Genomic DNA, 14,387 nt, shown 5'->3' with positions numbered 1-14,387 from the left:
ACTGTGAGAACCAAGAAAGCATCAACCACTTCAGCTGCTATTTGACCACTGACTCAAATATATATGCCTGTGTACAGTAGAATAAAAATATGTTAACATTAGGACTAAAGGGAGTGATTAAAAGCTGCTTTAAAAGCGGGGGGGTGGGGGGAGGCGTGTGCCTGCATGGCTTAGTCGGTAAAGCGTCCGACTCTTGATCTCAGCTCAGGTCTTGATCCCAGGGTGGTGAGCTCAAGCCCCACACTGGGCTCCACTCTGGGTGTGAGGCCTACTTTAAAAAAAGAAAAAAGTGGAGAGGAATGCAATACTTGAACTCTCTGGGATTTAAGAATATCTCTAAGAATAGGGGTGCCTGGGTGGCTGAGTCAGTTAAGTGTCTGACTCTTAGTTTAGGCTCAGGTCATGATCTCACAGTTCGTGAGTTTCAGCCCCACATCTGGCTCCTCGCTGACAGTGCAGAGCCTGCTTGGGATTCTCTCTCTCCCTCTCTCTCTACCCCTCCCCTGCTCACTCTCTCTGTCTCTAAATAAATAAATAAATAAATAAATAAATAAATAAATAAACTTAAAAAAAAGAATATCTGTAAGAATAATCAATTTTTAAAAAGTTGTTCAGAAGTCAGTAATGTATATAAGGCACTATAACAGGACAAAAAGTCCCTTAAGCAGTTTACAAAAAGATGACATAAATAAGTAGAAAGCTAATGATTTTAAGTGCAACTCACTAAAAACACCTCAACTGCAAACACTTTTGCATTGACAAGTTATATGTTTATAAAAGACAACACAAATAACAAAAGTACCTGCAAATGTCAGTCTATTATCAGTAACTCTGGCTTTGCTGTCAATGATGTCAGATGTATTCACAGTCCTCAGGCTGGCTGTGTCTCTCTGTGAAGTGTCAGCACCTCCATAGTCCCTTTGGGACCACAGAGCCATAAAGTGGAAGAGTTTGATAGTAGGTCTCAGCATGCCAAGGTGGCTTACAGAATTAACACAGGCACAGTGAGTCTGGATCCATGGGAACTGCTTTTCCTAGAAAACTGGGGAAAACCAGAGCTGCCTTAACTGACAGGCAACCTAAACACAAGCTGAGGACAAAAGCAAAGTAGGGCAGATGAAAATGAGAACACTCCATCTTTGGTAAAATAGCCAACATTTACAATCAGGAGATCAAGAGAAATGTTTGATTCATACAGACACTTAAATTTTATATTCTGTGGTTTGGTATTATTTTTTATAATTACATGGGGATGAAGTGAAGGCTTGGACTGGTACTTGGGGAGCCCTAAAATCCTGTTAGCACTTAGAACTTCTAAATGTCTTGATCTAGCTGTGAGTTAAATCACTTAGAAATACTCACAGTCAACCCAAGTAACAAATAAATGTGGAATATTGCAAAAATCACATCTTTCAGTAAAAAAAGATGGTGAGATATTATGAAAGTAGCCAAGCTTAAACGAGGCAGGCATTCACTTTTAACTAGAGTGGTTTACACTCTAGTTTGCTCCCCAGTTCTTTACATAATCTGAATTCATATTCCCCAGATGTTACCTATTTGTACCCTGAAAATATGAAGCTGAATTCTTATTTACCTGTTCATCAGACATTTTACAAGTGCCTCTAAGTGCCAGCCACTACACTAGAAAAATGTGGGCATACTGGCAAACAAGAACTGGCCCCTGCTTTTTCCATGAGCCTCTGGGGCCAGGCAAAATCAATACATTATAGGTCCAAGATCCAAAACTGCGTGAAGAGGTTTTTAAGGTCTAAACTGTTACAGGTATAGAGAGGACTGCTGGGAAAGTGGGACCATTTTTAGAAACTCAAAGTTACTCAGAATGCAATACCTTCTGCCCTTCTTTTGTGATTTTCTGAGCCTTTCTCAGAATAAGCAAGGCTGAGACAAGCTTGGACCAAATAAGGTATCACTAGACACTTGGGATAACCTTAGCATCTCTGGAACCAGGGTGAGCATCTAACTTAAGAAATATCTTAAAATGTGGCACTTTCTACAAATAGACTATACACCAAAACAGCAGATCAAACTTTCCAGAAATTTTTATATATCTGTTTCCCCCTAAAAGGATGCCAGAATGACATATCACCAAGGCAATTTCCAGAAAACATAAAAGGATTTCTTTACTGCCCTGAGTTTCAAGACATCACTTTGTTGTGCCAGCCAAACTTTGCAATATGTTAACAACTGGAATCCTACCAGAAGCTTTATCGTGTGAGATGACTAAAAGAAAACAACGTACTGCATAAAGAAGTCATCACAGAAATGCTAATGACTCTCTTGCTCAGTAACTACTGAACTACCCTATCTTGGTAGCCCAAAGTCATGATGGCTTATGAACTGAAGAGGGTGGGAGTGGAGGATGAAGCCATTATGATCAAATGTAAGAAACCCTAGAAGCTAAATTTGCACGTGCTCTCCAAAAAAGGCTCTTTTTCCTTTAAAAGTTGTCCCTTAGTCCCTCAGAAATATCTGTTATCACATGCTGAATTAGTTTATATTTGACAGCTTTTGTACAGATGAGACATTATACAAATTCTGTTATGTCTTACATTTCTGTGTGTAAGGCTTTAGCTATTCCTATGTTCATTCTGCTGGTGATTTACATTCTCACCCCACTTAAGAATATAGGACCTGACCTTGGGAAATTTGATAGAATTTTCTATTTAGAAATATGTACATACTTTTTAAAATTTTATGAATATTCTAAAGAATATAAATGGCTCTAAATGGAAAAAATGTTAAGCAAATAGGCAATGTTTACACCAGATGTGTTCTGCACTTAAACATTTTATAGTTGAATGCAACCACAGCACCACATTAGTGAGAAGGAAATTATTTCACTTGTGATGAAGTTAAAAACATTTTGTCTAAGTCCTTTTAGAATGTCTTTGAACTGAACATATCATCTGTTTTGATCAAATTTTCCTTTTGGTTCAGCACTCACACATTTTTCTCTGTAAAGTATTTCTGCATTTAGATACATTTTATATAGTTAGGATGATTATTGTTCCAGCTTGATCATTCTGTGTCTACATTTTTGCTATTTCCCATACCTTTTTTTTTCAGATAGTAAGCAAAACAAAAAGAAAATGTATTTAGAAAAGCATTCTCAAAATACATTATTAGTGTTCTATACACTTTTCCCTTGCAAACTGTATAGAACAGATGCCTTATAGAAAAAGGCTTTTGTTTAGGAAACAAATGATTTGTGGGATACCTGTGACATCTACAGTCACCAGAGTATGAGTATAAACCAGTCTTATTTTGAGAAATATTTCTTTTCTAGGTATATGGATTTCTTCCCAGTCCCATCTAATGTCACCACTGACTTTCTGTTTGAAAAGAGTGCCAATTACTTCCACTCAGAGGAAGCTCCTAAAAGAGCAGCTTCTCTGGTCCCGAAAGCAAAGATCATTACCATCCTCATTGACCCCTCAGACCGAGCATATTCCTGGTATCAGGTAAGAAAAATACAGACAGAATCTAACAGGTAAGAAGGGGACTATGAAGAAGGGGAGATGGTTTGCAGCAATAGCAACCACCTCAGGTCTCAATAAAAGAGTAGATTTGCTAGTTTTATATCTGCATAAAAGTGGATAAAGTTTTCTTTGTTTCTGGAGATACTTTCTCAAGTTTTTTTTTTAATTTTGCACTAATTGAATAAAATATATCAATGAAGTGAAAATATAACAAAATATTATGTATTTGGATGTGCATATGTGCTTCTACACATCTGCATTTTGAAAAAAATAGACTAAGGGCCCCATTTCCTTGGAAACTATAAAGTTAAGATAAATGTGAAATGCTGTATTCAGAAACTCCTTATCTGTTATTAGACTAGTATTACTTCTAACCAGAGGTCTACACCAAGACACATAATAATTAAGATGGCAAAAAAGTAGTGATAAAGAGAGAATTTTTAAAGCAGCAAGAGAAAACAGTCATATACAAGGGAAATTCCATCAGTCTATCAGCTGATTTTCAGCAGAAACCTTGTAGGCCAGAAGGGAGTGGCACGATACATGCAGGAAAAAACCTGCAACCAAGGTTATCATTCAGAATAGAAGGAGAGATTGTTTCCCCGACAAAAAAAAAAAAAGTTAAAGGAATTAATCACCACTAAATCAGCCTTCTGAGAAACATTAAAGAGAATTCTTTGAGTGGAAAGAAAAGGCTATAATCAAGAGTAAGAAAATTATGAAAAGAAAAAATTTCACAGGTAAATGCAAATGTATAATAAAAATAGTAGATTAATCACTTATAAAACCAGTATACAGGCTAAAGCACAAAAGGACTAAATCAATTATATCCACAAAAATCAGTTAAGGGATTCACAAGATAAAAGGATGTAAAAGTGTGACATCATATACATAAGATGGGGGAAGTAAAAATTTAGTGTTTTTAAGATGGGTCCAAACTCAAGCAACCACCAACTTAATATAGACTGCTATATGCATAAGATGTTATATATGAACCTAATGGTAATCACAAATCAGAAATGTATAGTAGATACCCAAAATGATAAAGAGAAAGGAATCCAAGCATAATAAGAAAGAAAGCCATCAAACCACAAAGGAAGAGGACAAGAGAAGAAAGGAACAGATAAGACCTATAAAAACAATTATAAAACAAGTAACAAAATGGCAATAAGTACATACCTATCAATAATTACTGTAAATGTAAAATGGACTAAACGCTCCAATCAAAAGACACTGGGTGACTGAATGGATAAAAAAGCAAGACCTATCTATATGCTGCCTGCAAGAAACTCACTTCAGACCTAAAGACACATACAGATTGAAAGTGAAGAGATGGAAAAACATTTACCACGCCAAAAGAAGCAAAAAGAAAGCTAGGGTAGCAATGCTTTTTATATCAGACAAAATAGACTTTAAAACAAAGACTGTAACAAAAGACAAAGAAGGATACCACATAATGACAAAGGTAATAACCAAAACAAAACAACGAAACCAAAAACTCCTTATCTGAAACCCTGCACCTGGGTTGGAACTAAGTCTGCTTCTCTGTACTAAAGTGAATGCACATAGCTCTGATCTTGCAGGTTAAGAGTGGTACATTCCATTTCCACTGATAGGATTTCAAACAGATAATTCATGACAATCTATAATATTAGAGAATAAAGTTTCTCAGCACTGGGTCCTTTTGTTATTTAACAAAAGTAGTTTTTCCATATTCAAAAAGGAAGAACAGATCGTCAGGAAAGGTTTTGTGGCTGAGACAGAGTAGGGGAAAGGTCATAATAAAGCAGATGGAATCTTAGATAGGCAGATTGATAATAATCTGCATAATAGGAAGTGAGACAGCCTGGAAAGCCGAAATCCACAACTCCACACTAAGCATTGACGCCAGACTCCAACAGCCATCTTTTAAATCACAGTATACAGCAAATTGTAAATTGACTGATTAGATTTTGTGCCTTTTACCTTTTCTACCAGGTATCTGGAGAAAAGAGAAATAAGCCTTAATTGACTCAAAGAGAAAAGAAAATTGGAACTTGGCAACCACTTAGCCCCTGAGAAATTGAGAATTTACCATAAAAGGAGGTTTCAAGGCTGTAAGCTAACAAAATGTCCCAAATATTATAAATAAATCACTCTGTACTGGCAAAATGCAGGCCTTAACAAAGTCTAGTAGTGTTTGTAGTGTAGTAATTTGAATCTCAATTGCAGCAAATTTGCTATTCAACTAGATGTGGTAAACATCCACAAACCTACCACTAAGCCTGAATATTTATTGGTCAATTTAGGGAAAAGGTGATTTCTTCAAACCCATGGGCCTCAGCCTGAGCCATTATGAAACACTTTCCTATTTGGATTGCTGCTTTCTGCATTTCTGTACAATAAATGATTCTGATTCATCACAAAGGAAGGTTACCATTAGGTAAAATAATCTTGGCTTTTAGATGCTAGGTAGTATATGATAAAAGCTGTGCATTTCAGATAATGTACATGTCAGAGTTTTAGGTAGTTTTTCCATTTAAAATAGCCAGTAGGGCTTTTCTAATCTAAAACTGCATTCTAGATGGAGCAAAACTGTGGCAGACCAGTAGAGTGCTTGTGTATTATGGCTACTCAATGGACATAACAAATGGTTTGCTTATGGGCTGAAAGGGGGGCATTAATGCAACTTTCAAAAGTTTACATTCAGAATAAATATATACACTAAGGAAACAACTCAGTAAAGTTAGTTAAGGAAGCCTATCAATAAGAATTCAGCCTCTGCCAAATAAGTTCTCAAAAATATTCCCTCATCAGTGTCATAAGTTTAAGTCCTGATGCTCCAAGCAAACATTTTCATCCCTTATTAATTGCAAAACAAATAACTCTCCAGCAGTGAGTCACTCCTTCCTTTAGCTTCGAGACTTGTCGCAGAGATTGGTTTTTAATTATTCATGCCTATAGTTCAAGTTAGTTTAATTATCCACCTTTTCATCATAGCATCAGCGATCGCATGAAGACCCTGCAGCTCTGAAGTTCAGCTTTTACGAAGTGATCTCAGCTGGTCCCCGTGCACCCTCCGAGCTTAGAGCCTTGCAGAAGAGATGTTTGATCCCAGGGTGGTATGCCAGCCACATCGAGAGATGGCTTGTTTATTTCCCTCCCTTTCAGGTATTGAGCAATAAGAATTTCCATCATGTTACAATCTCATTAAGTTGATGACTTTGCCTCCAGGATAGAGGAAATTTTTACTCATTAAAACATTACTGGCTTTTACTCTTTAGTTGTAAATAATAAGACTGTGGCAAGGAATAGTAGTTAGGCAGAGGTAGACAAACTGTTTAATTTGCTTTCTAAAAGTATTTCAGGATAATTCTCCCTGCTGTATTTTCCAGTGCATACCCTTCCTGATTGTCAAGAACTTCAAAAGCTTCATATCCCTGATTCTTATTCTGTGAATAAAGCTTGAGAACATCTTAACCAAACAAGGCAAATAATGTTTTTCTTAATTAAGTGTCATTATTTCCCTTTGAACCACCTTGCTGAATTTTTCATGAGCTTCTTGCCTTCTTTGTTTCTCTTTTTTGCTAGACTTCAACCTAGATTGCAAACTCAGCCCCTCCATTAGATAGCTTAAAGCAGTCCAGTCACATCGGACGTAGTGTATGCTTGTGTATCTAGGACTGTGCTGTCCAGTGTGATAGCTGCTGCCACATCTGGCTATTTAAATTTCTACTAAAAGTATATAAAATTAAAAATTTAGTTGCTCAATGACATTAGCCACATTTTAAATGTTCCATAGCTACCTTTTAGACACCACAGCTATAGAACAATGCCCATAGTCACAGAACATTCTAGGGAACAATGCCATTCTAGACTGTATAGAAATATTGGAGAAGAGGCATGAGCAGAAGTTGCACTGCACTCTTTGTGGTCCTCCATTATGGTCACCTGTCATTCTATCTTCTGGGCCACACCCCTCCCTCATTAGAGTAACAAGCAAACTCTTCCCCTCAGTCAGTTGAAGAACTTCTGTCCACATTCAGGTTCACTGGGAGTCTTGTCTTTTTCTCCAAATGGATTACTAAGTATTTCTTAAAACTTTACAGTGCTACTCCTTTGAATGGACTCATGGAGAATGACATGTCCTCTGTCTCATTACACCTGGTCTTATTACAACTTTTCTTCTTTTCTACAGTGCTCCTTCCAATCTTGAATGATGTAATCATTGTTTTGCCTGTTGTTGGTGGGGTTTTCTTAAGATTTTTTTAAAGTAATCTCTATACCCAACATGGGACTTGAACTCACAACCCCAAAATCAACAGTCATATGCTCAACTGACTGAGCCAACCAGGCACACCAGTTTTGCCTATTTTAAACTTGGTTTCCATTTGTGATGTGTAATCACATTTCTTAAGCTCATTTGGCCCCTCAAATGGCTTTTTTGTTTTCATAGTATTTTGGGGACTTCTCAGATTACAAAACCTAAGTACACTTAATCAGTGTGATTTATTTCTTATTCTAAGTCATTGATGAGATTGGTCTGGTTAAGTCTAACAACAATGTATGCAAATGCCCTCAGTAGAATGTCTCTCATTGACTAAATTCAGAGTGCACAAATTTTTAATTATACAGTTACACATCTATCTTCAATGTGCATTGTCTTTTGTTTTAATTTCTCTGGTCATTTAGTTGCTAATTATTGATGGGCAACAGCTAAGGATGGATCCTGCTACAGTGATGGATGAAGTACAGAAATTTCTAGGAGTCTCTCCTCATTATAATTACTCAGAAGCTTTAACGTAAGTTTATATTCTAATTAACTTATTGAAGTTTCATTAGAGAACTGGTTTTTTAAAAGTTGCAGTTTGGTGATGCAACTATTATGTTGGCTTCTCCTTACGTAACTGATTATTTTCTGATTAGTTTGACATTAACTACTTGGGAATGAACTTTTCAGCAGTGTGGCAAAGAAATGTTCTAAATCCTCTGTTGATTTCTAACTATGAAAGATTTCCCCTAGAAGGAAAGCAGAGAAGCAAAATAATTGTAAATCTTAAAACCAAGAATTAACCCACAAAAGTGGCTACTTAAAAAAAGTCAGTAAGTGCTAAACCTGTTTAACAGACAATAGTGGGGACTCTTGCAAGCATGAAGAGGTGATTAACTGGATGGTTTATGAGCCCTGTCTTTTGTGCAATTTTCAAAAATAATGTCATGCAGCAAGAAATCACCCAGTAGGTGACTGAATAGGCAGAAAGAGATATGCTGTTATTACTCTTACACATACTTCCATGTTTTGCTTTTATGTCTTTACTCACTGTGTATCTGACCCTGTCACCTCTCCTTTGAAGGCCACAGCAATTACAGCTCTGGTTTGGTTTTCTTTGGCTGCTCTTTTCTGATTTCCTTAGGTAACTAACACCATCTGGGCCAGGACAAGCATAAGGCAAGAGAGGCATTAGTACTATAAGAAGGCACTCGTTCTCAGGACCCCGCAAATACCTGACAGTGAGTGCCTCCTGAAATTTTGCCCCCTAGGTAGCTCTCTTACCTGACTCTGGACTCCACTTAGCATTTGAAATAAGACCTCCATCTTTCTTTGTTCATTATAATAGTCAGCAATAATATTCATGAGGGTTGTGTTTGTTCCTATTTCACGTGCTTAGAGCAACTGGAAGATAGAATTGAATGCGCCATGGACCTGACCTACACTATAATACTTTTTTTTTAATTTTTAGACTCATAGACTGAGCCTTAAAGAAACTAAAAAAGACTGTTACGGAATTCTTCCGTTGTATTTCTCAGTATAAAACTCACATCTATAGATCAACTGATTTTCTCTTTTCATTGTATACTTTATCTTACAGCAGGTTAGCCATTGTGAGTGCCAGGATTCCTTTACCTTTCAGCATCCCTTACAATAAAGATTGGCAGAAAAAGATCAAATACTGCTTATGTCTTGCAGAAATCATATGTAGAGACGTATGTAAAAAGGACATTTTGCTTTAGAGGACAAAGGAACTTGACTTTTGAGCTTCCTTCCCAAGAGCCATTTTCTTTTCTTATTACTATTAACCTTCTGACCTATGTGTTTTTATACTATGAGTACTATTAGAGCTTTGTGGAGCTTTAGTTCAAGTACTAACACAGACTCTACTAGCCTTAGGTATTTAACTTCCGGCTTGACCTTAAAGAAAGCTGAGTGATTTCAGTTTGCAGTTAGAAATTCAAGTCCACTTTCTGCTTTATATCTTTTTAAGTATCTCTTAGAAAAGAAAGCTTTTATTTTCTAAACAGTTTTCTATTTCAAGTTGGCTTATCTTTGGGTCTTTTTTATACAGCATATAGCAAAGCATTGTATTTCAGAAAAAAAGAAGTGAAGTATTCTATAAAGACATAATTTCTTTTTTTATGGAATGGTCCTTGACCTGCATGCTGTGTATTTGTCCCCTTTGCATCCAGCTCAGCGGCAAGCTTTTTATTCCCCTCTACTGCCTAGAAAAGGGAGTGTAAACCTAAGAGAAGTAATATCAGAGCAACATACTACATACAAAGAACTGTGGATCGCTTTGCACCTGGGATGTACCTGGCTAAAATTGCCCGTTATGTGATTCTCTAGTCTCCTATGGAGCTCAGTGGGTGAAGTAGCAAGATAAGATATGTGTAGTCTCTAAAACCATGGCTTCTCATCTTGCAGGGCTTCCCAAGCTCTTACCCTGCTGATGGAGATAATGTATAGCCATTCAGTTTCTTTTTATATTTTCTTGTCAATCATCAGTTGGCTTTACACATCTTATAAAAATCAGCAGTGTACCTGTTGTAGAATATTTGGAATTTCATGTCGTTGTCTTAGTCTGAATCATCCTTCACCAAGCCTTTTGCAGTTGTTCTGAATCCTGCCCCAATAACTTAATTACTCTCGGTAAAATAACTGTACTGATAGGTTTTTTTCTGTGGTGCTTTGGACATATTGAGGATCACTGGGGGTCAAACAAAATGTATGTTCTCAGGAATGTCATTTATTGCTTCATATTTTTTTCTGCTAGTGATAGTGAAGACTAGATCTTTGGTACTTAAAAAAATAATTAAAATCCTCTAAGAATGTACTGAACTGCAAGCAGATATGAATTCTCAACTAATCACATAAATCCAGTTTTTTGCACATAGTAGAATAAATGAATTAAACCAGGTCTACACAAAGACTTTACTGAACAGGCTTGGCATGAAAGAGTACTCCAATTTAGGCACTCTATAAACTGATTATCTTCAATATAAAAAAGTCCCTATTTCAAAATTATTTTCAAGAAAAATGTCAATCAGCTTCCATTGTCAAGAGTGTTATTTATTCCTTTCCACAATTGCTAACGAAAGTACTCAAGAGTTCCAAATTTCATACAGTCATTGGATAGTCTATGATGCCTTAAAATGACATAATACTGTCATCATGAATTTTAAATGACGTACTGAATATGAAAAAAAATCTGATTTTCTTGGTCAGAATGGATGTGATTTAAATAAGCAGTATAAGTTTTAAACAATATAAATAGGAACTTCTCATTCAGTTATGGTAATCAGCATTTTACAATTCTAGTTCAACAAAACCTTATGCCTAAATTGTAAATTGGATTGATACACTGACGTCATTTTAGCTTTCATGTAGTGTGTTACATAGTGTTTTAGAGCCAACTGATCATTTGAGAGAAAGCAGTAAAAATAATGTGTAGCATGGAATTTTGCTACTTTGTATAAAGTAAAATGAAAAGTATAATTTTTTTAATTTTTCCATGAATATATGCTCTAATAGTTCTACCTAGCCATCAATGTTCATGACAAGAGGTTTCACCCTTAGAAATACTAGTTAAGGGGAGCCTGGGTGGCTCAGTTGGTGAGGCGTCTGATTTTGGCTCAGGTCTTGATCTCACAGCTGGTGGGTTCGAGCCTCACATCGGGCTCTGTGCTGACAGCTCAGAGCTGGAGCCTGCTTCGGATTCTGTATCTCCCTCTCTCTCTCGGCCTCTTGCCTGCTCACACACTGTCTCTCTGTCTCTTAAAAATAAATAAATATTTACAAAAAAATAAAAAGAAAGAAAGAAAGAAATACTAGTTAAATACCTGAACCTGACATCTTTATTTCTCAGTTAACCTGTTTGTAAACATAAATGAGACCAGATTGAGTTATATGAATTTTTAATATTAATTTACTGTAAAAACTTTAATAAATGGACAATAAGAATTTGAAGGCCAGGGTTTGGTTCTGTGGATGGGGCTTGACTAAGTCATAAAGAATTGAAGCTGCCTCAAAATTCAAGAAGCACTTCAATTGTTTCTTTTTTTTTCAATGTTTATTTATTTATTTTGAGAGACAGAGCATGAGCAGGGAAAGGGCAGAGAGAGAGAGAGAGAGAGAGAGAGAGAGAGAATTCCAATGTGGGGTGTGAGCTTATGAACTGTAAGATAATGACCTGAGCCGAATCAAGAGTCAGACACTTAATGGACTGAGCCACCCAGGGACCCAAGAAGGACTTCAGTTGTTTCTAATACCATTTCCCTGGCAACCAAATTTATATTCACCAGGAAATCTTTCCCATCCCATTTTAGATGACTCTTTGTAAAAATGTGCCACATTAAAACCTTTTTTAGTAGCAAAAAAAAAAAAAATAGTAGCCACAATAGGGGCGCCGGGGTCATGATCTTGCAGTTAGTTTGAGCCCCATGTTGGGCTCTGTGCAGACGGCTGGGAGCCTGGAGTCTGCTTCAGATTCTGTGACTCCCTCTCTCTCTGCCCCTCCCCCACTCGTGCTTTGTCTCTGTCTCTCAAAAAATAAATAAATGTTAAAAACAAAATTTTTTTAAAGTAGCCATGATAGCCAAAATGTGTTGGTTCCCTAGACTACCCATGAAAGAGCATCTAGCAGTGGTAAGTAGTGAACGAGAAGATAGTCTGCTCCAATTTCCTATGATGAATTTGTTTTTCAGAGTGTTCATAACTTTTCAAAATCAATATGCATGTATATGTTCTACATTTATATGTTTACATATATTGCTTCATACCAACACTAGGTGTGAGAGGTACTATTAGCTCCATTTTTCAGCTAAAAAAAAAAAAAAAAAAACGGGCACAGAAAGCTAAGCCAAAAGTCACTCAGCATATAAATTGAGGAGTCAGGACTGAAACTCAGCCAGTCCACTGGAGCCTGCACTTCCAATCTATTAAGCTCTTCGAGTTGGCACGAGAAGCTACAACTAGAGAAAAACAATATTATGAATTTTTATTAATGGATAGTACACCAACAGGAAGTACTTTCTTTAAAAGACTGAAACCTTAAAATGAGCTTTTGAAGTTGTCTCAGACTGTATTATAAAAGAATCCATCTTCAGATGCACAATCACTCTGCATAATAAATGTACAATCACAGTGATATGATTAAGTTAAAATCACACCGAAATACCACTAGAATGGTTATAATCCAAAAGGCAATACCAAATGTTAGCAAGAATGTAGAGAAACTAGAACCCTCATATACTGCTGATAATAATGTATAATAATATGGCAACTTTGGAAGCACAGTTTTGCAGTTCCTTAAAAATTAAACAGAAGCTTACAAATAATCCAATTCTACTCTTAGGAGTCTACCCCAAGAGAAATGAAAACCTACATCCAACAAAGACTTGTTCACAGAAGCATTATTAATAATAGCCAAAAAATGGAACCAATCCAAATAGCCACCAACCAGTAAATGGATTAACAGAATTTGGCATATCCACACCAGGAAAAAAAAAAAATGGGGTGGAGGAAGATGTCCAGAAAAGACATATTAGAGACTGAAAGCAGATCAGTGCTAGCCTGGGGCTGGAGGTGACAGCAGGGATTGTCCCTGGTGGGCTCTAAGGGTTTTGGGGGAGTTATAGAAATGTTCTAACACTAGATTGTGGTGATAGTTATACAGCTATATAAACTTGCTACAAATCACTTAATTGAACACTTAAGATAGGTGTTATGATAAGTAAATAAAACCTTGAAAACTGTTAAAAATAAAATGGGCATCAGCAAAATGGTTCATTAAATCATAAAAGCATGTGTGTAGAGAGGAAATTGATTAAGAAAAAAAACTAACAAAAAATAACTTCTGTGTTTGTTCCATAACACCTACATGATGGTGTTTTGGTTTTGAGATTTACCTGCATTGTTTTCAGTTCACTATTCTCCCATGGAAATGTTACTTCAATTTAAAGGCATTTTAAACATGCTTGAACCTTCCTTCTAAGTATAATTTGAATATTCCCTAGGATTCACCTGTCCAAGGGTAAAATTAAGGCCACATTATCATTAATATAGGAATGTTGCCAGTTGGGGGCTGAATCGTTGGAGAACTTTGATTGTCCCTACCTACATGTCTCTTCCAGTTATTTCTAGACATCACGGTGATATTTTATAGATATTTAAGAGCCAATCCATTCTTGTTTTACTCTAATTCAACAAAGTTTTATTGAATGACTACTATGTGCAAGACTCTGGGATACAATGATTAACAAAGTATCTCTGCCTCCAGGAATGGGTAACCATAGCGGTAAGAAACACATAAAACTTATTTACTTCCTGAAATCCTTTAAAGAAGTCCTAGCCACGTCTAGTGCCTACACTTTAAAAAAGGATGCTTCTTGCTGTTCCATCAGATATCAGTGCCTGCAGTAACAGGATTAATCTTAAGGGGTTACTGTTGATATTCTAAACAGATGTAGGGAGATCTTTCTCCATTTTCTATCAAGCTTCTTCATGTGAGCTATGAAATTGCATTGTTGATGTCTTCAAACTCATAAGGTCAACATCAATCCCTTCACCTGTAGCTCAAGTCACCTGGAAAATAAACATGATCTCCCTTCTGCCTTTCTCTTCCTTTCTTTTCC

The 14,387-nt window shown here is 36.5% G+C and overlaps 1 protein-coding gene across 1 annotated transcript in view; it reads left to right on the top strand.

The window, feature by feature from the left end:
- NDST3 (N-deacetylase and N-sulfotransferase 3) overlaps positions 1 to 14,387 on the top strand; it is a 184,482-nt gene that overhangs the window by 158,496 nt on the left and 11,599 nt on the right. The window contains exons 10-12 of the mRNA XM_019829011.3: positions 3,308 to 3,482; positions 6,480 to 6,650; positions 8,172 to 8,281. Of these exons, the coding sequence (XP_019684570.1) occupies positions 3,308 to 3,482; positions 6,480 to 6,650; positions 8,172 to 8,281 (456 nt within the window). The remainder of the gene's footprint in view (positions 1 to 3,307; positions 3,483 to 6,479; positions 6,651 to 8,171; positions 8,282 to 14,387) is intronic.

The sequence above is a fragment of the Felis catus genome, chromosome B1 (assembly GCF_018350175.1).
Source record: "Felis catus isolate Fca126 chromosome B1, F.catus_Fca126_mat1.0, whole genome shotgun sequence".
NCBI lineage: Eukaryota > Metazoa > Chordata > Mammalia > Carnivora > Felidae > Felis > Felis catus.
Note: the sequence above shows the minus strand (reverse complement) of the source record. Positions and strands in the feature narration are given on the sequence as shown.